Below are 25,660 nucleotides of genomic sequence, written 5' to 3'. Positions count from 1 at the left end.
AGGTGGCAAGAATACACAGAAGAACTATACAGGAAAGATCTGAATGTCCCTGATAGCCATGATAGTGCAGTCACTGAACTTGAGCCGGACATCCTAGAGAGTGAAGTCAAGTGGGCTTTAGGAAGCATTACTAACAACAAAGCTAGCGGAGATGACAGTATTCCGGATGAGCTATTTAAAATCCTAAAAGATGATGCTGTTAAAGTGCTGCACTCAATATATCAACACATTTGGAACACTCAACAGTGGCCACAAGACTGGAAAAGGTCAGTTTACATTCCAATTCCAAAGAAGGGCAACGCCAAAGAGTGTTCAAACTACCGCACCATTGCGCTCATTTCACATGCCAGCAAGGTGATGCTCAAAATCCTACAAGCTAGGCTTCAGCAGCTTGTGAACTGAGAACTACCGGAAGTACAAGCTGGGTTTCGAAGAGGCAGAGGAACTAGAGATCAAATCGCCAACATTCGCTGGATCATGGAGAAAGCAAGAGAATTCCAGAAAAACGTCTATTTCTTCTTCATTGACTACGCTAAAGCCTTTGACTGTGTGGATCACAACAAACTGTGGCAAATTCTGGAAGAGATGGGAGTACCAGACCACCTTACCTGTCTCCTGAGAAACCTGTACGAGAGTCAAGAAGCAACAGTAAGAACCAGACATGGAACAACCGATTGGTTCAAAATTGGGAAAGGAGTACGACAAGGCTTTATATTGTCACCCTGCTTATTTAACTTATATGCAGAGTACATCATGAGAAACGCTGGGTTGTATGAATCACAGGTCGGAATTAAGATTGCTGGGAGAATTATCAACAACCTCAGACGATACCACCCCAATGGGAGAAAGCGAAGAAGATCTCAAGAGCCTCTTGTGGAGGGTGAAAGTGGAGAGTGCAAAAGCTGGTTTGAAACTCAACAGAAAAAAAACTAAGATCATGGCATCTGGCCCCATCACTTCCTGGCATATAGAAGGGGAAGAAATGGAAGCAGTGACAGATTTTATTTTCTTGGGCTCCAAGATCACCGCAGACGGTGACTGTAGCCATGAAAGTAAAAGACGCTTGCTCCTTGGGAGGAAAGCTATGGCAAACCTAGACAGCATAGTAAGAAGCAGAGACATCACCTTGCTGACAAAGGTTCGTATAATCAAAACTATGGTTTTCCCAGGAGTAATGTATGGCTGTGAGAGCTGGACTGTAAGGAAGGCTGATTGCTGAAGAATTGATGCTTTCGAACTGTGGTGCTGGAGAAGACTCTTACGAGTGCCCTGGACTGCAAGGAGGTCAAATCAGTCCATCCTAAAGGAAATCAACCCTGACTGCTCATTAGAAGGACAGATACTGAAGCTGAAGCTCAAATATTTTGGCCACCTAATGCGAAGAGAAAAATCACTGGAAAAGACCCTGATGCTGGGAAAGATTGAAGGCAAAAGGAGAAGGGGACGGCAGAGGATGAGATGGCTAGATAGCATCACCGATGCAATGAATATGAACTTGAGCACGCTCCGGGAGAGAGCGGAGGACAGGAAGGCCTGGCGTGCTATGGTCCATGGGGTCATGAAGAGTCGGATACGACTTAATGACTGAACAACAACAGGCCTAACTGCGTTTCCTATATACCATAAACCACAAACATTAGGCTGAATTTTAAGATTAGTAGTACATGATTTATTTTCTCCAACTGTGCATATATTGGCCTGGTTTTGAGATAAGGGTTTCTTGTTACGTGCACAAGCCTGGGGCTCATGAGCTGTCCACACCCTTCCTCTGGCACAGCTATGATGATATAGTAAGCTTTTGCTGGCTTCCAATTTCAATTAAGCAATTACAACTGATGTGGTCCTGTTTGCATGTAACAACAACCCATGGGTAAAAATTTTTACAGACATTTTAAATCTCTGGAGGTGGACACCTATTTGAGAATGTTAGGCTATTAGAACACTGAGCCACTTTGGGGGAGGGAGAAAGAGATACTGTTTTGGATGTATCACTGGACTGAGACAATACTACTATTCTTGAGTACTGCTCTTGGTCAATGTCATTATGATTGTAAAGCGATGTCCACCTCCTTCCCTCACTTGAACGATTTCTACATATTACAAACTACTGGCCTAGGTTTGCAATCAAAAACGTGCAGAGAAATAGTAGAAAACCTCCTCCACACCAGCATCTAGTTACACTATAGACATGGCCTATGCCCTCCTACGCTACAAACAAGAGAGTAAAGGTGTCATGTCACCCACCTACACACTCCCCCCGGCAACTGCAATTTGAGGAGGGAAGGCTAAGAATTGCCAGCATCTTGACAAAGATAATACTGTACATTATAAACCCAACTGTGCATCTGTATACATGTTGCAGTATGTGGGGAGTGACAGTGGCAATATCTCTACTCCTGGGCTTCTTTGAGGAAACTGTGACAGGTAAGTTTAAAACCAATTTACATGTGATTAGTACAGACATAACCATGCAGCTCAATACAGGCCCAACGAGTAAACTTGTCAGATTAAATTGGGGCAGGTTTTCTATGTCTTTAGGGAGAGCTTTGGATGGGGCAGCTTCTCCCAGCACATGCCAAAATTCTACTTTCACACAAACCTTGTTTTCATTTGGCAATCCCAGTGTGCAGCTGCTGACAATGTAAGAGTGTGGCATATTTGTCAGATACATGAAGCTCTTAGAGCAGCCTTGCCCCATCTGGCACCTTCTGGATGTGTTGGACTGCAACTCTCACACTGGCACGGCCAATGGCTGAGAATGATGGGAGTTATAGTCCAACACTTCTGGATGGCACCAGGTTGGGGAAGGCTGCCCTGGGGTAGAGGTCCAGGTAGTTCAAAGACAAATGTGTTGGGAGACTCTAGTCACAGGAGCATCTGAGAATCAACCAAACACAGTTCCCACTTAGGAATATTCCAACAGCAGATCTTAGACTGTACAAAAACCATTTTAAAAACTAAGAACTGAAAAAGGAAACAAAGGTAACCTCCTCAGCCTAAAAAACAATCCCCCGAAGCTGTTCCTACACCCTCTACTTTAACTGCACATAATTTTTAATAAGCAGTGTTTTGCCTCACTTGCAAAGTTCAGCTATGAATAAGAGACATTCCTGAAGCTGGCACTTTCTTCACTGAGATGTACAGAGTGCAGAGCCTCTCAGCTCTATGAAACTGTGCCAAGAGGAGCTGCAGACCTTTGTGGCTATCGCATAACCGCTGCAGTACCTGCTGGTGAACTTTTTCAGTCAAACTCAAAATGCAAGAATATGTGGAGAAACCAGCTGTTTCCATTCTTGTTGAATACCGTAGCTGCAAGCATACGGGTACCTTGAGTCTCTGTGGGTGCCTACCCCATCCTAGCAATTATATTGCTGTCAAGCGATCACGCTCCACAGTAAATTACAGGGACGCATTACCATGTTATCAAACCTAGGGCTTGTCTTTGCTGGAAGTGTTTGATTTCAGGACCATGAGGCAAGCACATTCGAATGAAGGTAGTAGTTGCAGGGTCACCACTTATGAAGCTGTAGGTTTGGCCCTTCCCTTGGAACTCACTTTTAATTGCATGTATTTATATCCTCTGGAGTACTGCACTGCTTGCTGGTCTTAATTTCTGGCCAAGTAAGCAGCACTACGAATTGTTTTTGTAGGAGCACATGACTGACAAGTACAATGGCTTATTTTCATTGATACTATAAAATAATCACCAAGCTTTATTCCAATGAGAAGAAAACTGTCAAAGCAGTTTAATAACGTTCAGCTAAAATTGCACTGAAGTAAGAAAGGGACAGCGACGAACATAACTGGATTTTCATGGGATTGAGCAAGTATGAACTTGTTCCTTGTGGAGAAATCATGGCTCAGTGGTAGAGCATATGCTTTGCATGCAGAAAGTTCCCATGCCAATCCCTGACATCTCCAGTTCAAAGGAACAGGTAAGCAGGTGATTCTCTGCCTGAGACCTTGGAGAGCAGCTGCCAAGTGAAAGTAGACAAAATGGGGCCAAACAAAGTGTCTGGCCAGGTAGATGGCACCTTCTAATATAGGTGCCCCAAGACTTCCACAAGCTCCTGCCATAGTTAAGCTCAAGCCATTCCTTTCAGCACCCACAGTATAGTCTGGCTATCAAGAGTCATCTACATTTTTCATGGGAAATACGAGGTGCAAAAGTAGTGCCCAGAAGAAACAGTCACCATTTCCCCCCAGTATTAATATAATCTATAATATATCAATGCAGAAAGACAGATGCTGGAAATGCTTTGCGTTAGAAGCTCAAGCCAGTATTTTACAAATATGTTTCCCCTCTGGCTTGTACATGGGGGTGGGGGGAGGGGGGGGAGAGAGAGAGAGAGAGAGAGATGCAGTATCTTCTGAGATCTAGTGAGGGCTCTTGAAATCTTCACTTCTTTCAAGCCAAATCAAAGGTGAAATGATGAACTTTTGATGGCCTCCAATACAAGATGACAATGCTCTACTCCCTCCTAGTTTTTTAAATAAAGTCTCCCTTTGAATCATAGTTGTATTTTTTCTATTCCACCTTAAAGTATTCAAGTTTCACTTCTCACTGACACACTCAAACATCTTGATTAAAAGATAAATATTCCTGCTCATGCTGCAGGTGCAATTTTAAGATCTGCTTTTTACTTATTTCTGTGGCAAAAATTGAATTTATTCAATTGTTCAACATACAACTTGGCTTCCCTTTCAATTTCTGAGAAGTTACACATTTTTTGAATTTTAGAAATACTAACCAACTCTGACCAATTACCATATACGCTGAAAAAATGCTATATACATGATAAATACTGAACCGGTTCACACCTAACGGCAACAAGTCGTGGGTTAATTAACCTGGTTGTGTGCCATGTCCAAGACAGTTCCAATTTGGATATGCAACGTCCAATTGGCCTGACTGTAGGATGCTTTGTGATGTGCGAACCCACACACTTTTGGTTGTTCGTGGGTTAAACAAGCCAGAGTTAACCTATGATTAGTTGTTAATTAACCCATAATTTGCCCCCCCCATGTGTGTATGGGCACACATGGATTCTGCATTGTAAAACAGAATTCTCATAGTTTGAAGTTGATGCAGAACTTGACAAAAAAGAACCAAGTTGATGTGACCCAATGGCAGAGGCAGAAGAGAACTATTTCTTTTTATGAGTTCTGAATTGCCTGAAGAGGGAAGACGTAACAGCTGATTCAACATTGCTCACACTCAAGGATAACAATTTCAGAATAATATTTTAGGATAAATGCCATATGTCTACCAACTATACTTCAACATCTGTCATGTTCATGAAAATATGCAAATTGTGTTCAAAGACATGTAAAATATGCAGATTTCTAAACTCGTGTTGAACAAGTTATTCCTTTTTATTACAGAATCGTGAGTGCATGCATTCAAAGCAGAAGGCAAAATAGGATTTCAGAAGGAGGGAAGAGCAGGTGAACAGAAGATTTGCAGAGTGGCAGCTTCTACAGAGCAGGAGCACAGACCAAAAGCAGATGTCTAACAAATATATTCTGTATTTTTACATTCCAAGTCAACCAAAACTCTAAACGTTATGGGTTGGATCCAGACTCAAAGCTACCTGAAATTAGGCCCCACTGAAATCAGTGGAACAAGCTAGTCTTGATTTAAGCCTTGTTGATTTCAATGGGAACTAAGTGCAATCTGGATCCACACCAGTGTAAATTATGCAAGTTAAGTAAATTGTGCGTAATGTGTTCTGTTTCTGCTAATCGTGGAGAGGAGCAAAGAGCTACTCAAGACCCTGAAGCCCTTCCACCTGGCCAGCAGAAATTCTGTTCACCCCTTCCTTGCAAACCCATCTCGGTTTTGAGATTTTACCAGGCATCAGACACACAAACAAACCTGCATTTGCTTCCTTAATAGCCAGAAACTTGCTTCAGGGAGAGGTGGAATGAGCTGAGATTCTTGGATTACTCAGTTCTGTGCTTTGCACGGGACTTTAAGGGCTACTTACTCCCAGGCCTGCCTGGGAACTAAGATCGATGTCAGAGGCCTTGCTTTTGGTGCCAATTGAGACGATTCAGCAAGTGAGATGGAGCCTTTTCAGTGGTAGTGCGGCAACTCTGGAATGCTCTCCCGGCTGAAATTTGTCAGTCTTCCTATACCTCTCTTTCGCCAAAAATTAAAGGCACTTATTTTCACAGGTTTTAACCTGCAACATCTAGCTTCATTGCTGCCACTGTTAACATATAGCGTCTTCTACCTTTGCTGCTATTACGATTTTGCTTTTTTGTTTTGTTTTTAAGAGTTTGTTATACTATGTTCTTTATTATTGTTTTTAGAAATTAGTTGCTGTATTTGTACTTTTACTGATTACATTATATGGCTTTTTTATTATATTGTACACTGCTCTGAGTACTTTTCATGGAAGAGCAGGATATAAATCATAAAGTATATATTAACCGCAGACTCTGGTGCTGAGATATAATGGCCATATGCTCCAAACAGGGCTAGAAGTAAGAGGGAGTATCAGCATGTTCAGAGGAACCCCAAGGTTTGCAAACGTAGAACAAAATCTTCGGGGGGGGGGGATGGGACTCTAAGGGGGAAAATCCCCACAGCCAAAACAGCTGGATGAAGACCGAGCGTACACAATGGCTACCAGTGGTGTAGTGGTAAATTGTGAAGCGCAGGCACTCAGCATGACAGTCCCCACAGCCATGCTCCCAAGCAGAGTCCAAAAATTCAGACAGCGGTGTTGATCTGCATATCAACAAACCAGTTCTAGCAGTTTCCATCTCCACCAGGAGCAGGTCCTTGGTAATGCTAAAGGGTCTTAATTTCTCATTCAAGACAAAGCCCCGCCGCCCCTGCATTACAACAGGGAAAAATATATTGTTGCTGGGAAAGTTCATCCCCACCCCAGCTACTGCAGCTAAGCTCAGAGGGAACAGGGAATTCTGAGGGTGGTGGCAGATGATGTTAATGTCCCTGCTAATAAGAAAGTGCCTCTGCTGTGTCCCTGTGAGCCCTGGCTCTACAATACCACTGGCGGCCACAAAAGCTGAGTGTAGGGGTGGGGAATGGAATATCCCAAAAGAAGGCATGGCTGGCTGGCTCTCTGAATAGGAGCACTCCATACTGCCACATTTTGTTGCAGGTCCCATTTGTAGGATGATGATTGCACAGCTGTGGAATACATGGATCTGCTAAAAGGGAGGCTTTTGCAGAACTCTCTGCTACTGCTTGTTTGGATTTGCTTTCACTGATTCCCCACCTTTGTACTCAAGAGGGCTGGGTGGGTGGGGTCATCTGGTGCCCCACCCAATTTTGGTTGGCCTCCCCTGAATTAGATTTTCAAGATATGACTGAGAAGGAGAAGGGCGCTCAGTATTTATGGCTGGGAGTAAGCTCAAGTTACATCTCCTCAGTTTCACAAAGGTGTCACTTGGGGGCCTAATTTACACAACAAACAGCGGTAGCGGGGTGCTTTAAATCCAGCTGCATGGAGACTGCCCTATATGTCAAGCTATGTGTATGCAGCCACTGGTCATGGGGAACCTCCAGTTCTTCTGTGCCTCTGTAAACCCTGCCTCCAACACTTTTTAAAAAATGTGCTCCTAAGTGGCTACTTGTTTCTTCTTTATACCCCTCAAGGAATGCTTTTGCCCATATACGTTCTGAAAGCAGACAACACACAGTTTTGTTTTAGCCAGGCATTGAAAACTAATGACTTTTGTCCCTGGAGCTTATTTGGATTTTGCTGATATGCTGCTTCTTTTTGGCTTTACTGTTTGCATTACTTTCAGGGTGTTTTATTGTGTGTGTGTTCTGGTTTTTGTACTTTGTGAACCACTTTTGAAATGCATGTGAAAAAGCGGTGCACAAGTTTTAAAATAAGCAGGCTATTTTAAGACAAACACACAGAGTGCCTATAAAGAGCAGGCTTGAAGCAAGAGCCCAAGAGGAGGGAGACCAGAAAAGTAGCTCCAGTCAGTGATGTGAATATTGAGGAGCTGAAGTTCACAACCTTGAGTGGTTTGGAGAACAGGTTCGAGAGGCAACAGCAACACTCAAGACAAATAGCAGGGCTGTACCTGCATCTAGGCATCAATAAAGGTAATATTTCAATGACTTGCATAGTTCTATATTTTTCTTCCACGGTTACTATACTGTTGACATAACTCAGATTTCTATGCCTTCATTTCTCTAATGATCCAAGTCCTTGCAGCATCCTTGGGAGATATTAATTTGGGGCAGCAGTAAGCTTATATTCTGGGCACAGAATTTAGATTTGGGGGCAGCAGTAAGCTTATATTCTGGGCACAGAATTTAGATTTTTGGCAATGAGAGGAGTCACAGAATGCACAGGTCCCTGGGAACGACTAAGGAGCATCTCAGCTTTCTCTTACTGAACGCTATCTCCATGAGAATGTTATCAGAGCCAACACTGGTGTTAGCAAAGTCAGAGTGAGTGAATCGAAAGCAGATTAGTACATAAAGCATTAACATTACATCATTAGAGAGATGCTCAAAACACCTAGAATTGTTCTAATGAAGAGCAATGCTTAGTAAAAATTTGTACTGTAACTTGCAAACAGAAGGAATTAGCTAAATTATATTAACAAGCTGCAAGGGGGCTTCAGCTCAACTTCATCTGAATGTGAGTAGAAGCCTCTGCACTATTGGGAGCCCTGATAAAGCAGAGTTCCCAATCACGCAGAGGCTTCTATTCGTGTTCAAGCAAACACGAGCAGAAACCCCCTTCAGATCTTCCCCCTCAACACAGAAAGGTCAGGGACACTGGGAGCAGGGCATGCATACCCACATCCTCTCTCCAGTTTTAGCCCTCATGAGAACAGGCTGAATGCCTTTATAGGGCTCCAGAAATTCAAACAGTATTACAAAACCAGGTGGATATAATCCTGGGAAAATGCAGGAAAGAAAAATCAAGCCAACCATTTGCCTATTACACTTGATATACATGCATCCAAAATAGATACAGTGGAAAACAACTTTACCTAGAACAGAAAAAGGACGGTATTTGAAATTTGCCTGTAACTTCATAGTAAAATCAGACAATTCGTTTTAAGAGCAGCAGCAATGATGTCTACCACATCGTAGGGGCAAAAACCTTCCTATTATAAGAACAACAAGTAAATGGTCTGATGGTTTTGTTTTATCCAAGTTGCAACTGACATTTTTCCTGCTAAAAACAAATGACTAGACTTGATAAAGCATCACACATCTCACATGATGGAGGGCCTGGCACTGCTCTTAACTGCATGAATAGTAAAACTCTGAGAGGTTACATCCAGAACCAAACTTCAGTGACAGAGTCTAACATGCATAAAAATTAATACATATTATTTAGCCTTCCCATTTGTATTATTAAATAGCAGATTCTCCTCCATCTAGTGATTCATTTTCAGGTTTTTTAAATAATTCAACTATTCTGAACTGTTGAGCTCTGCATCCCTTGGGTAACAGATACTTCACAGCAACCTGGGTGGGTGCAAAAGTTATCAATTCAGTCTTGTCCTTTTGTTTGGAAGCTAGAGATTTTATTTCACTTAGCAGAGTTCACAGGGAAGCCAAATATCTCCCCTTTCCATTGGTTAAGGCTGTGGTTTTCAAACTGTGTTCTGGGGAATTTTTTAGTGAAACATTTCTCAGGAGAAGAGGACGAGTGGTTTCTCTGAACAACTTGATCACCAGTACTGATCTTTCCCTTGCAATGCACAGCCACAGGGAAGTGTGGAATGGGTTCAAAGGTGCAGTCCAATCATGCTGGGTTTTGTGAGAGATAGTGATGCTCGATACTTCACATACAGCTCTCTGGCAAGGCGTAACTATCCACCCTAGAACATGACCCAGAACCTTCTATAAATGCAGACGATTTCCATGGCAGCTACTGCAGGGGGTCCTCGGCATGGCAGAGGATTTCCATGGCAGCTACTGCAGGGGGTCCTCAGCATGCAAGTCAATACAGAAAGGCTTCCCCCGAGAAAGTTTAAAAGCCAATAAAGGGATAAAGCTAACACAAGGAAAAGTTATACAACCCCCACAAATACTATACGCAACAGCCCCACTGGATCAGACCCAACATCTATGTAGTCCACCAGCCTGTTTCCCACCATGGGCCAACCAGATGCCACAAGGAAGCAGGACAAGAGCTTTCTAGAGGTGCTGTTCTGCGGCACCTAACATTCAGTACATACCACTTCTGAATCTGGACATTCCACATAACAACTAAGGACACAATCCTATGCATGTCTAGACAAAAAAAAAGTCCTACAATTTGCAGCATGGTCCAGCCACCATGGCTGGCTGGAGGGATGCTGGGAGTTGGAGGACTTTCTTTTTGTCTAAACATGCATAGGATTGCACCCTAGTAGACTTTCCTTGATACATCTGTCTAATCCTCTCCTAAAGCTATCTAACCTAGTGGCCATCACCATACCTTGCAGCAGCAAACTCTATGAATGAATTATGTGCTGTGTGAAGGTGTGCTCTCATGTCTGTCCTGAATGTAATGCCCAATTTTCTTGGATGAAGTTCTAGAGCTTTGAGGCGGGGGGGGGGGAACCCTCCATATCCATTTTCTCCAAACCATGTGTAATACTTGTTTTTTAACCAAGAAACACTACCCAATGGAGACCTAGGGAATTACTGGGAGTCCAGTTACCAATATGGTCTAAAAAGCTGTAGATGGAGAAGGACCTCATACAGGTTCAAGACATCGTTGTCCCACACAGTAGGGCTTTAGAAAAAGTGACTAGGGTCTAGCAGGAAAATCATACAAGAAAAGGCTGAACTAGGTGTGCTTTCGCTTTGAAAAATAAAATCAATGTGGACAGTTTTTTTATCTTATAAGGGCTGCCAGAAGGAAATGGGCCAGAACAATTTTTCATCCTATTCATCATCTATAGCTAATTTACAGTCTTAAAGTTGGATCCAGCTGACCTGTGGGTAGTCCTCTCTTTCCCCTGTGCTCCCATCCTCAAAAGGCTATTCCAGAGGGTTGGAGGACCTTCCGGAATAGCATGGGAGGTAACGCTGGCAGCAGAGGAGTAGGTCTGGGTCCAAGCCTTAAAAGAGTTTTTCCTCCTGGGAACCCCAAGTGCATTGCCTTGGGTTTCATAGAAGAAAGGTGGGATATAAATATAATAATTTGTTGTAGGCCACCCTTTCCCAACATGGTGTCCTCCAGATGTTTTGGTCTACAGTTCCCCAAAGTTCTGGCCATTAGCCATGCTAGCTGGGGAAGATGCAAACTGTAGTCCAAAACATTTGGAGGACACCAAGTTGGGGAAGGCTATTGCACACACTTAACATTCCATGCAAGCCTGTATGCCCTCCTGATTTTCAGGCAGGATGTTGAACTATATGACCCTTCAAAAAAAATTTCAAAATGCTACATTTTCTGGCATTTTTGTTGATCCTACAAAGGTTATCAGGTTAGATCCAACACTGCAATTCCATTGATGGAACTAGTTCTGTCAGGAGGTGACTCCCCTTCTGCACCCCGCCCCCAACACACACCTTCAAAATCTGATCCAGCGGGCTGGGAAATATTTTGGAGGAGATTTTTCAGCAGTGTGCAATGGGAGATGAGAGGGAAAAGGTCCCGTCAGCCAGCAAACGTCTGCTAGTGCGACGTTGGATCTAACCCATAGTTTGATAGTGGATTCTGGTAGTTTTCAAAATCTGCAATTCTATAAAAACGTAGCATTATCCAAAACCAAAATATAAGCTTACTATAAAGCAGATTGTTTTAATTACTGTGATATTCTTCCTGCATTTGGGGAACAGGAAAAAGAAAAAAAGATGCACTCCCAAGCTCCATGCATTCCAAAACCAGTCAGTGGGACTGAAAAGTGACTAAAAAGGTTGTATTTGGTAATTACAATAATTTTGGGTGGTCATGTAGTGCAGAATGTAAGACTGTGAGCCAGGGAAGCTCCCACAGTCAAAGGTAGCCTTCGGCAAGTCATTCTCTCCCAGCCCCCCCCCCCCCCCAATTTGCAGCATTGTAGAGGCTGCGGTATTTACAGTCTGACTCTATGCATGTTTACTGGGAAAGTCCCAGTATATTTAGTGGGGGTTACTCCCATGAATAAAATTCCAGACTTGCTTGGTTTGCTCAATCAATTATAAAAGTACCTCCAATTAATGCCCGCATTTAAAATACAACACTTAAAACAACTGTGACTAGGAAGTGCCATCTCCACAGCCATGTGTTGCAGCATTTAAGAACTGAGAAAGAATAAGTTGTTCCTCAGAAGTGTTGTATTTATCAATATACAAATATATTAAGAGTTAAAATTATTGCTAAATCAATGATTTTTTTTATTAGGTAACAGCCCTGAAATACAGCATTAGTCCCTTAAAGATCTGTTGTGAGGACTGAGAGAACAAATGTGAAGAGCTCTGAACACTAAAAGAAAAAAAGAAAAAAGTGGTATATATATGCTAACCCTCATAACGCTAGATTGGGAACAGCCCCAAGAAAGAAGTCGGCATTTGCTTTGCTTCTCTACTCATTCCATTACTTTCATCTGATCACCTGAAATGTTTTAGGGCAGCTACTCCATGCAGGGCCAGGTTAAAGTCTTTGTAGACCCTAGGCACTCCCATAACCGTAGGCCCCCAAGACAGATCTATAGATAAATATTTACACTGCATAGGTCCCATAATCATAGATCTATACCCAGGGGCGGTGTGTTACCTTGGGCTAGTGGGGACAGCCCTGGGAAGATTCTAGCCTCCAAAATATCCACAGGGAACTCCAAAACGATAGTCCAGGGTGCCCAGTTACCCCTCACATTCATACCTTTTCATTCAAACATTCAGGGACTTTTCTTTCCTTCTCCTGACCTGTGCTGTTGCTACCAATTGCTCTTACATAGCAAAGCTAATCAGAACACTGCTATGGTGGCCCAGAGAGGACCTATCACTTGTCTTCAGGAAGGAGGGAAATTGCCAGGTAGTTTTCCTTCTTTTTCTATCAATTTTCAAAAGGTTTGGAACACTGACCGCTTAGGACAGGACTATACTCACTCTTAACAAAATTTGGCAAGGCTAAGCTCTGAAAGCCTTGCTTAGCCATTAGCCAATGAGAATGCTGCTGCAAAAGGTCTAAGTGCAGTAATGAAGTGGCCTCTAGAGCAGTGGTCTCCACAGTGCAGTGCATGCATCGCAGGGGGTGCAAAAGACAATCCATTGGGGTGCGCGAGCCACCTGATAATTGAGCAGCCTCCCACTGCCCTGACAAGCTGCCACTGTGTGCAATGATGATGGCGGCGGAGGCAGCATGATGGAAGGGGAGCTGAGAGGGGAGCTCCATGGCATTTCTCTCCCAGCTCCAGTCCTACCCTGCCTCTGCTGCGGCCACCGAGAGCAACTGCACTAGTCTCTGCCAGGCATGGCAGAGGAAGCTAGCACAGGAGCAGCTGCCATCCTGCAGAAGGAGAGCGGGAAGGAGATTAACCCTTCCCGCTCTCCTTTAGCAGAATGAAGCCGAGAAGAAAGCACGTGCTATGACAGCTATGACAGCCATTAAAACCAAGTATCGAAATAAACTGAACTTAGAACCAGACCTTCAAATCACGGTATCACAAAGTTTTAAACCAAGATTTTCAAAAATAATGAAGCGTATTTAATCACAATGCTCTCAATAAAAATGTTACTATTAATAATACTGTTTTAGTAGAGCAAAAAGGGGGCTTGTATCATTAATAAACAAAATAAAGTATTTTAAAAATATTGTTTATTGCATCTTTATCTCATCCTTTTTTCATTTGTTTTTGTGTCTGTTTTATAATGTATAATTTTTTCCCTTTATTGTTACTGCTGTGTCCTCCTAAGAATACTGTATTGTTGGAAACTGTAGATAATGACTAGGTTGTTGGTACTGTTTATTTCATTTATAAAGATAAAAAATAGAATAAAAGGTATTTAAATATATATATATATATATATATATATATATAATGTACATAATACATTGGTACAGTAGTACATGTATATAATTTATAAATAAATATACATATATTGGGGGTGCATGCTCAAAAAATTTTTACTGATAGGGGTGCGCAATCAAAAAAGTTTGGAGACCACTGCTCTAGATCAAGGCCATTAACAGACATCTATCCATCAGATCTTGAATATGCATTCACAGTTGAATTTCTATTGTTCCCATGTATGTATGCAAACAGGAAATCTGTGCCTATTGTACCTAATGGATAATCCACTCCTGACCCCATGCCACTGTCTGAAAATATAATACACTCCACAGGTTCTACATAGGCAGAATTGCACTGGACTTTGAAGAAGCCACCAACACAATAATATATGCTGTTAAAAAAAAAAAAAAGCACCGTTAACACTAATTTGGATTTATCTTACCCATATTGGTTCTTGTGTAGCACAGGCAAACTGATTACCTTAAAAAAATTGTAAGCTGACCCTATTGTGGATTTTCCACTCTTGAGGTTTGAGGTGTATGGCAATGGCAAATTTCTTAATTGTTAATCAACATCCCCCATGGGATTTTCTTTGGACTTTCTAGCTGCTTCACAGAGCCTGCTAGAAATTCAGCTCAAGAATATTTTGCTGTTTCCCATAGTCTTATGTTTAACCTCATGACTGGAAACTCAGCGAAAGGGAAAGCCACTTCACTTTATTTCCCTGAATCCAGCAAGTTCTGCACTTCAGAATGAATCTAAAATAGTGTAGACCTATTAACAAAAAACACTGAAGGGTGTATCTCCAAGAATTTTAAGTGTTCAGTTGCTTAGAACCCAGTAACCTCAGTGGACATAAACCACCTGGGTGTACTACAGACTAACTCTGAAAGAACCCCAGCTTTTGGTTTTATTGCTCTTGGGAGGATTTTGTACATTTTCAAACTTTGTTTTCTCACTTTTACAGACAAGGTTTACCTTTAAAAATTAGGCAGTCACCATATAAAGAAGCAGCACAATCCACCTCTCAAAAGCATCAGCAATTCCCACATTAATAGACATACTATGGCAAATCACTGTAGAGACAACTAGCCCGATTACACTGCAACATTAGAAGGGGTCTACATTTCCACTCACCATGGCAAGATTTCATAATCTGGCAAGGGGCAACAAGAGGACCCCCAACCTCTCTCTCTCTCTCTCTAGCTTAGAGCTTCAGAGGCTCAGTGCAATGATGGGGAGAAACACTTGCCCCTGCTTTTTAGCTTCAGGCCAGACAGTAAGAGCCAAACTACACATTCTGTTAATTGCATAGCATGTAGCTGAAGGTTTGCTTTCTATTTACTCTAATGTAAGCATGTGCGGCCAAGATTTGGATTAGGACCACCACGCACTGGGAGGGGTGGATTAAACCTTCTCTCCCCCACCCCACAAACACTTTTCCCCCAAAAGAAAGCAGTCTGTTTTTTAACACCCCCCCGGGGGGGGGGCATTTCATGAAAAAAAAGTGAGGGGGGAAGTTTAATCTTCCCCTCTTGGTGTGTGGTGGTTTCAATTCAAATCAGGGCCGCATGTGCTTACACCAGAGTAAATAAAAAGATAACTTTCAGCAATGCGCTATGCAATTAGCATAATGTGCAGTTTGGGTCTAAGGTTATGGTGGCTGGCTACAGGTAGATGAGAAGCTCAAATAGTTCAGCCAGCCAGCACCAATGCAAGCCCCTGCTTCATCTCCTGCAGCTCCAAAGGTTTGGAGTTGGAGATGGATATGGGGGGATTGTCCCCAACCTTCCCTGGACATATAGCAAAACCTCTTGCAAGGTTTTTACCAGTGATGTGAGTTTTCCAGAAAATGTTGAACTGGAAAACTTCACGATATACTAAATCAGGGTACCCAACCATTTTAAGTCAGTGGGCACTTCTGTAATTTTGAGAGAACATTGTAGGTGCTCTCAAAAAATGGCTGTCATGGGAGGACTTGCTCATTCATACATGGCTCAACAACACTACAAGCGAGAAGGATCTTGGAATTGTTGTTGATCATAAGCTGAATATGAGCCAACAATGTGATGTAGCTGCAAAAAAGGCAAATGCTCTTTTGGGCTGCATTAATAGAAGCATAGCTTTCAAATCCCGGGAAGTACTAGTTCCCCTCTACTCAGCACTGGTTAGGCCTCATCTGGAGTACTGTGTCCAGTTCTGGGCACCACACTTGAAGAAGGATGCAGACAAGCTGGAGAGGGTTCAGAGGAGGGCAGCAAAGATGATCAGGGGACTGGAAACAAAGCCCCATGAAGAGAGACTGAAAGAACTGGGCATGTTTAGCCTTGACAAGAGAAGACTGAGGGGAGATACGATAGTGCTCTTCAAGTACTTGAAAGGTTGGCACAGAGAGGACGGGCAGCATCTCTCCTCCATCATCCCAGCGTGCAGGACACGGAATAATGGGCTCAAGTTACAGGAAGCCAGATTCCGGCTGAACATCAGGAAAAACGTCCTGACTGTTACAGCAATACGACAATGGAACCAATTACCTAGGGAGGTAGTGGGCTCTCCCGCACTGGAGGTATTCAAGATGAGGCTGGACAGCCATCTGTCAGGGATGCTCTGACTTGGATTCCTGCGTTGAGCAGGGGGTTGGACTCGATGGTCTTGCAGGCTCTTTCCATCCCTACTATTCATGATTCTATGATTCATAAAATGTCTGCCATGGTGAGCAAGGCTGATCAGAAAATACTTATTTCCCAAAAGGCAAATGGTGGGACTAAAAGAAACGTAACTTTCCCAAGAACTCAAGTAAGGTGGGATGTGAGCCTCAAACCACTCTTTTGGACTGAAATAAAGTTGGTGCTAGAGGGCAGCACTTTGCTTTGCAGCATGCCTAGTTTAAAAGAAATTAATTAGAACACCTTAATAATATAAAAATCAGGAGGGCCAGGGGGCCTGGTAACACCAAGAGAAGTGTCCCTGGGCTCACTGGTGCCCATAGGGATCACACTGGAGGCTCTAGTCCTAAATGGGGCATCATCTGATTTAGCATGTTTGACATATTTAATAAACAAAACTAAAACATTATTCTGTTGTCAACTTTATATCCCAATAGTCATAAGTATTTGAACTGAAATATTAAGAGGGGAAATAAAGCACGCTTAATGTGGCTTAAATTTTATATTCAAACAAATTCAAGGCTTTATGTGGACATTGTTTTTATTGGATTACTTGTAAAGATTTAAAGACAACAGCATGAACTTCCCTTACTTGTTTAAATAAATTGTTTAAATTTAAGGGGCGGGGGTGGAACAACAAAGTCATTGAAAACTGCTGACACACTAATTTTAGTACAGCCAAAGAACTGTGAATGGTATGCCATGGTATCCATTCTTCCCCTTCAACTGAGTTAAACCCTTCATCTGAGGTCATCCGGGCACCTCCAGTTTCACTGTCATTATCTGTAGAATCTCTTCCACTATTTATTAGCTCCACTTCTGATTTAGAAGCACGTGAGCTACATACTCTTTTGCTACAGGATGTAGCAAATCCCTCTGAGCAGTATCCAATGCTGCCCGTGCGCTAGGGGGACCCACTGCCAGTGCAACAGCAAGCACTTTTCCAGAAAGGAACAAGTCAATGGAGCTTGCAGAAGGGAGCTCCACTGTCCTGTCCCATTTTGGAAACAACCATCCTGGCTCCTTTCTCCTTGTTACTCTAGAAAGCTCTAGCTTCCTGCTGTGCCAGCGGTGAATCCCACTGGCACAACCTAATCAGTGCAGGGGCAATGTTGGAAACTGCCCAATGTGTCTATCAGCAAGGGCAACTTACAACGCTTCATCTTCAGTCATTGTGCTTGTGACTGATTCTAATTTTGAGAAACAGAAACAAGCTTAGCAGTGCATGAATTTGCTAAGTCTACTCCTCTTTGTCTTGATTTAGCTGAAAGCTTTCCAGTTCTGTTTACAAGAAGCTGCTGTTGACGGAATGCTTATGAATCTTATGGCAATCCTGAGCAGTTGGGTGTTACAGTAACCTTTCTGCATGTAAGAAGAGATATATTCTATTGCCCACCAAAACAATGTTTTTACTGCTCCAAGCAGCAAAAAACTAACAGATCTTATTTATTTATTTACTTACTTACTTACTTACTTACAATATTTGTATACCACTCCATATCTAAAACAGATTTTGGAGTGGTGAATGCAAAAGATGAAACAGTAAAAGACTAAGGGAGCAATCCTATCTAGATAGGCGGCCACCTCCAAACTCAGAGGCAACTGCCTATCCAAAGCAGGGCAGGAGAAGCACAGAGGGGATCATTCCCTCGGTGCTTCTCCTGCCCTGCTTTTTCAGCTAGACAGCCATTTACGTCTGTCTAGCTGTGGGGTGGTGGAGCGGGGAAGGAGGCATAGGATGCGTTGTACAGGCAGTTACGCTCTCCCCACCCTGGAACACCTCCAGCCACGCCCCTTTTTGTCCACTCCATGCTTCTCTTGTGAGTGTGGATAGGGCTGTTCCACGCTGCCTCCGAGGCAGTGCAGAAGTGGGCAGAGGTCGGTTCCCAGAAAACGTATCCTATGGCCATCTAGCCGCTGTCTAGTGGCCATAGGATTGCTCCCTAAAAGGATTAAAACATCAAATTGAAATTATGTTTTCAAAAAACAGAATGCCAATATAGAAACCATTGGTGATCAATTAAGGAATGCCTCCTGGAACAGTGCTGTTTTCAGAAGGCTCCGGAAACAACATAACAGGTGCCTGCCTGACCTCCAGGGGCAGGGAGTTCCAAAGAAAGATATTTGCTATCTTATGCAAATACTTCCAATTTACCCAGCTCATGAAATAAAAAGAGAGATACTGCTCTGTGTGCTAGCTGAAAGTGAAACAAAAATTGTCCAGTTTTAATTTTGCTTTCACTTGCAGTCTGAGATGAAATAAGAATTGTAGCTTTGGTGTTGATTTGACGTTCACAGACATGCAGGTGAATTTATAATTTGATTTTTTGTTTGATTATGTGTATTTATGGCCACACACACACACACACACACACACCCCTTACAAATCTCTGAAGTGTATAGGTCCTCTCTCACATAACACACACCTCTAGGGATAATCACCTAAAAAACATTAATTACAATGTTGAAAGTGCCAAGCTTGCCTACTATTGTATTAGCATCTATTCACTGGAACAATAGATGGAACAATGAGATTTTAGAAACAGAAATATTTTCACAGAAAAATAAAGCACTGGAAAAAGTTTCCACCCTACACCACTGGTTTTTACACATGGAATACATATGTCCTGATCTAATGCCAGGGCTGCTGCTTCATCTAGGACCTAGGTGATCAAATCATCACACTGTACTAAAATGGGAACCACCAAATCAGTCATTCTAAAATTAATCCCTAGCCATGCTACCAACAAATCTTAAGTCTTCCACATTCTAATTAGTCTGCAAGGTTCTCTTATTTGATTACACTGGCCAGGGTGGGACAGGCTATGGGAACCTTAGTTTTCAACAAGTTATTAAACACCTCCATCAGAATAGACAGTTTCCACCAGCCACCTCCCCATAAAAGTTAATTGCCTGGTGATTAAATATTTCATTACTAAGCAATTAGCACTTAAAGGTTTAAGTGCTAAGCGCTCCACTGCATTCCAGAACTGCACAGGAGGCAGGGAGGGGGGCATCTCTTCAACAGCAATCCAAGTGGCACAGGGGAGACCAGGTTGGATAAAACAACATCTGTCAGATGCCATATTACTTAGAGACGCTCTAATATGGCACAACTTTATTATCTGTGAAGTTGGCTTTCATACTACAAAACCTTAAATTAGTGTTGGAGCAGGGGAAACAAAGGGAGTAATGGATACTAGCAGAAATATACAGAACCCTCTGAGAAATGTCACTAAATAAACATTTTGCTTCTGTCTGAATTCCTTGCATGGTCAGGACTGCCTATATACAGTTAAAACTAGTGCGCCAACTGCACTCGTTCCTGGAGATGTCTGATCTGGCCGCGGTGACACTTGTCTTAGTTGCATCCTGCTTGGATTACTGCAATGCGTTCTACGTGGGGCTGCCTATGAAGAGTGTTTGGGAACTGCAGTTGGTTTAAAGAGCTGCTGCCAAACTGTTGACTGGGGCTGGCTACAGGGAGCATACAACTCCCTTGTTAAAACAGCTTCACTCGCTTCCAGTCTGTTTCCGGGCACAATTCAAAGTGCTGGCTTTGACCTATAAAGCCCTATACGGCTCCGGTTCAGGTTATCTGAAAGACCGTATCCTCCCTTATGAACCTGCCCATGTTCTGAGATCTTCTGGGAAGACCCTTCTCTCAGTCCCACCACTGTCATTGTCACGTTTGGTGGGAATCCAGGAGATGGCCTTCTCAGTGGCTTTCCCACAGCTGAGGGACACCCTTCCCAGGGAGGCTAGGATGGCTCCCTCCTTGACGTGTTTCTGGAGGCAGGCTAAAACATCCTTGTTCCAGCAGGCCTTTGGGACATAGATGAAACCTGGGGGTAAGCTGCTAAAATGCTGTTTTAAAATGCTGTTTTAATGTTTTAATATAATTTTAATTGTATTGTTGTTCAAATATATTTTAACTTTTGTATGTTTTTATATGTTTTAATTGTATATGTTTTAATTTTTGTAAGCCGCCTTGTGTCCCAGTACTGGGGAAAAGGCAGGGTAGTAGTAGTATGCTTCCTTGGCAGGAACCACAAAAATAATTCAACACTTTTGTTTTAGGGGGGAAATGGTGGCAACTCTGGCATGCTACATAAAATAGATTTTTCATACAATAAAGGTGGAATGTGAGAAGCTGGCTTATACTAGGTCAGACAATTTGTCCATCTAGTCCAGTACTGTCTGCTCCAGCCTTCCGGAGCCTCTGGGGTGTTTTGGACTTCCCAGCATTCTTTACCATCAGCCATGATTGCTGATGGGAGTTGAAGTCCAAAGCATTCTAGGGAGCATCAGGTTGGACTGGCACTGGCTCTCTTGAGCCTCAGGTCTTTCTATAACCTGCAACCCAAACACTTTTATTTTTAAACTGCAGACACCAGGAATTGAACCTGGGAACAAAGTATGTGCTCTACCACTGCACTATGCTCCCACTCCAAATATGGTGGATATTAAACATGCTGTGAAATACACAAGATTTCCTAAGCATTGAATAACTACCATCACTTGAAAGAGAACATTAAAGCAGAGGAAAAGTGTGGGCCACGTTAAGAGATTAAGATGGATTTGTGAAAGAAGTAGAATACTCTTGCTATTTGGGATGAAGGGGGGGAAAGGTAGAGACAAAAATTAGCTTTGTAGAAAATTAAAATATAGTAGCCTTAGCCAAAAATAAATACAGACAGACAAAGAGGTCAATGTAATAAAAACAGACTACATACGGAAAGAACAGAACATAAGCAAGAAGTACCACTAATGGTCAGGCAGAGTTCAATCTTGTAAAAAATATAAAAAGACAACAGCAAACTATTTCAGTTTATATATAATCACCTTAACATATGACACTATATAATCATCCCACTTATTTGCTGTAAGAGTAAGGAATGAGGAGATTACATATGACTCAATTATTTCCCTTCTCCCCAGACTATGCAACAATTCTTCCCTCCAAATCACCTCATGCTTATGATGTCCTTGCAACTAGTCATCTGTGTTCCAAATAACTTTTGTACACATAGAAATACCAGCTATATTCAATTTTCTGTATTTGTAAGCGCAGAAATAGAAGTGTTATTACTACTAAAAGAGTGGTTAAGAATGGCAAAGGTGTTGTACTATGTCATCCATAAGAGAAACAGAATTTTTACTCAACAGCCAAATGATAAGCAACAAGATACCGAGGGTGATTTTTCCTTTTGGGAAAAGTGCAACTTGGAAAATAGGATCTCCCTTTTTGGTTTGAGGAGTACTAATTAAAGAAGCTTGACCCAAAATTATTGAACAGGGGTAAAAGAAACACAAACCCCTTATGTAAAAAACGCACATTATCTAATACAGCAATTTTCAAGTGACAGGTGGAGTGTCCTTTCAGATTGGTAGGAACAACAACAGAAAAGAAAGACAGACAGGCTACTAATAGGTTTTTCTGAAGCGGAGACTTGGAACAAAGACAATTTTATGAGTTCTCTAGTAAAAAGTCAAAGAGCATGCTATACTGTGCTTAACAGAGTGTTCTATTAAAGAACAGCAATAAATTCAGGTCCCCATCAAAATATAGTACCTACTATATAGTAACTACCGTACTACAAAATTATCTTTGCCTATCAAAACAACCAGTACACAAGCATTCTCCTACTCTCTTCTGCTCCTTATAGGGGTCCTGCAAATGAGCACCTCTTTCACCCTTTATTCTGTTTCTGAGGGTTATTAATATGACTTCTGTAAAGGACGGTCCTACCTCAACTACATTTTAGAATTTTTTTTTGAGACGTGCATGTAAATAGGATCAATACAGACATCATGCACTTCTGTTTCCAAAAAAGGTTTTAATAAAGTCCTTCACATAAGTAACTTAGCAGTCATGAAATAAGAAGATATGTTCTCTTATGGATCAGGAGCCAGTATTCTTAATGAAAGGAACAGAAAGCAGGGGATAAATATCAAGAGTGCACAATCTCCGGCCCTCAGGCCCTTGCATCTGGCCTCCATGGGCCCTGCAAGTCCTGCCCCACCAGGGGCTTTGGAAGAGGTGGGGAGAAGACTCCCCACTGTTATCTCTGATCACAGGTTGGAAATGACAGCGGGAATTTCTCTGTGCTGCTGCTTCATTGCACACAGGATTTCCCAGTCAGGGAAGCCAAACTGATCGAGGCCCCTTCACTCTCCATTGGAGGAATGGGCCGCCTCATCTCCTTCTTCCAATGGGGAAGGAGGCAGGGTGGACAAAGCTCCAGAAAAGCCAGCCAAGTCCCCTTCACTCCTCCTCCCTGGCCAGCTCTGCTTCGCCTGCCCCACCTCCTTCCCAATGGGGAACAGAGAAAGGGCAGGCAAAGCTGGGGCAGAGCTGGCCAAATCCCCTTCACTAACCAGGAAAGCTCACACACAACTAAGCCTGGTCCCTGGCCCAGGCACTAGGTGGAAGATCCACCTGGAACTTTGGACAGGAAGCAAATGACATCAGACAGGTACCATCACACCCACCTGATATCATACAGCATGCTGAGCACTGGGTAAGGTGGGATCATTCAGCTTCCCACCAAAGAAAGAGTAGCTTTACATATGGTTCTTCACCCTTGATTTAAGTAAATGAAGGGAAGCAGTGGGGTTTCCCCAACCCAGTTCTATATTGGGATCCATTCTTGGGATGATCAATGAGGTACCCACATTTGTAGATGATACTATTCAGGATGGTGAAAACCCAAGTGGACAGCAAAGGTCTTCCAAAGGATCTCTCCAAACTGAGTGAACAGACAACAACAGGGCAAATGAGATTCAAAGTAGATATTTGACTGGCAGAAGATTCAAGACAGACAAAAGAAAAGTATTTCTTCACATAAAACAGAACTTATGGAATTACCACAAAATGGGGTGATGGGCATTTGCCTAAATCAGCCTTCCCCAATCTGGGGCCCTCCAGATGTAATGAACTCCCATCTGCCCCAGCAAACACAGGCAATGGCTGGGGATGATGTACGCTGTAGTCCAACACATCTGGAAGGCGCCAGGTTGGGGGAGGCTGGCCTAAATAGATTTAACAGAGGATTAAACAAGTTCATGGAAGACACATCTATCCTGATAAATGGATCTCTGTGTTCAGAAAACTTCTAAACAGCTGTTGCTGGAAGACAAATAATGGGGAAAGGGATATTGCCTTTATCCCCTGCAAAATACTTAGGATTAGTTCTTACTGAGGTAAACCTCTGTTTGGACTAAACTATTTCAGATAGGGGATCATGCAACTGAATGCTCCTCTAGGCAAAAATATTCCCTGCTCATGAAAAATTAGCCTTCTCCTTGACATGGCTTGTATAGGAATGTTTTTCCCACACAAAGGAGCATTTCATCATGTGGATCTGCACCTTAGTCATAACTTTCCATAAACGGAAGGATTCCTAGCATTTAATAATCAGGAAGTGAATACAGAAGAATACTTACAGCCATTTCATACATTACATTTTAGGTGTGTACTTCAAACATCTGAGTTGTTCACCTAATGGGGGTTGGACTCGATGGCCTTGTAAGCCCCTTCCAACCCTACTATTCTATGATTCTAATCATGTGAACATAGACGTCTGACTGATACAGTTGTCAAGAGAGCTGTGACTGACTATGGCTCCCAGTTGTGCATACTTGGCAAACCTGGGTTTGCCTCTGTATAATTTGTGAAATGGCCTGTATATAAGCCATTTATAGCCTAAGAACATAAGAACAGCCATGTTGGATCAGACCAAGGGTCCATCTAGTCCAGCATTCTGTTCACACAGTGGCCAACCAGCTGTCGACCAGGGACCCACAAGCAGGGCATGAGCACAACAGCACCCTCCCACCCATATTCCCCAGCAACTGGTGTACATAGGCTCATTTCCTCTGGTACTGGAGGTACCACCTAGCCATTCAAGACTAGTAGCCACTGATAACTTTTTCCTCCAGGAATTTGTCTAACTCCCTTTTAAAGCCATCCAAACTGGCCATCACAACTTCCTGTGGGAGCAAATTCCACAGATTAACTATGCGCTGTGTGAAGAAGTCCTTCTTTTTATCTGTCCTGAATCTCCCACCAATCAGCTTCATAGGATGACCCCGGGTTCTAGTAATTTGAGAGAGGGAGAAAAATGTCTCCCTATCCACATTCTCCACACCATGCATAATTCTGTAGACCTCCATCATGTCTTCCCTTACCCTCCTTGTTTCCAAGCTAAACAGTCCCAGCTGTTGTAACCTTCTCTCATAGGGGAGATGCTCCAGCCCATTGATCATTTTAGTTGCCCCTTTCTGCACCTTTTCCAGCTCAACAATATCTTTTTTAGGTGTGGTGACCAGAACTGTACACAGTATTCCAAGTGTAGTCGCACCATAGATTTGTATAGGGGCGGTATGATGTTGGCAGTTTTATTCTCTTTCCCTTTTCTAATTATGCCTAACATAGAGTTTGCCTTTTTTTACAGCGGCTGCACACTGGGTTGACATCTTCATTGAGCTGTCCATCACAACCCCAAGATCTCTTTTTTGGTCAGGCACCACTACCTCAGATCCCATCAAGCTATACCTGAAGTTGGGATTTTTTTGCCCCAACAGGCATCACTTTATGCTTGCTTCCATTGAACTGCATTTGCCATTTAGATGCCCATTCTTCCAGTTTGGAGAAATCCTTTTGGAGCTCTCCACAGTCCCTTTTTGTTTTCACCACCCTAAATAATTTGGTGTCACTGGCAAACTTGGCCACTTCACTTCTCACTCCTAATACCAGATCATTTATGAACAGGCTGCAAAGCATTGGTCCCAAAACAGATCCCTGTGGGATCCCACTATTTCCTTCCTTCCAGTGGAAGAATTTACCATTTATTCCTAGTCTCTGCTTTCTTTTTTTAACCAGTTACTGATCCAAAGGAGGGCCTGTCCTCTTATTCCATGACTGCTAAGTTTGCTCAGGACTTGGTGAGGGACTTTGTCAAAAGCCTTTTGGAAGTCCAAGTATACAGTGTCTACTGGATCACCCAGTAAACAAGAACCTCTACTACTCTAAGTCTCAGGATGAA

At 42.7% G+C, this 25,660-nt stretch overlaps 2 protein-coding genes across 3 annotated transcripts in view; one reads left to right on the top strand and one right to left on the bottom strand.

The window, feature by feature from the left end:
- Positions 1-6,444, top strand: part of LOC146357333 (uncharacterized) — a 91,394-nt gene extending 84,950 nt beyond the window's left edge. The window contains exon 8 of one of the 2 annotated variants that reach the window (XM_084845321.1): positions 5,386-6,444. In XM_084845321.1, the coding sequence (XP_084701447.1) occupies positions 5,386-5,424 (39 nt within the window). In that variant the 3' untranslated portion in view covers positions 5,425-6,444. The remainder of the gene's footprint in view (positions 1-5,385) is intronic. The other variant, XM_084845329.1, reaches the window with a different exon arrangement.
- Positions 1-25,660, bottom strand: part of BAHD1 (bromo adjacent homology domain containing 1) — an 84,887-nt gene that overhangs the window by 35,666 nt on the left and 23,561 nt on the right. The gene's annotated exons all lie outside the window — the stretch shown is intronic.

The sequence above is a fragment of the Heloderma suspectum genome, chromosome 1 (assembly GCF_057233095.1).
Source record: "Heloderma suspectum isolate Gila_16-S chromosome 1, 16-S_ref, whole genome shotgun sequence".
Classification (NCBI taxonomy): domain Eukaryota; kingdom Metazoa; phylum Chordata; class Lepidosauria; order Squamata; family Helodermatidae; genus Heloderma; species Heloderma suspectum.
This window is presented reverse-complemented; position numbering and strand designations above follow the sequence as displayed.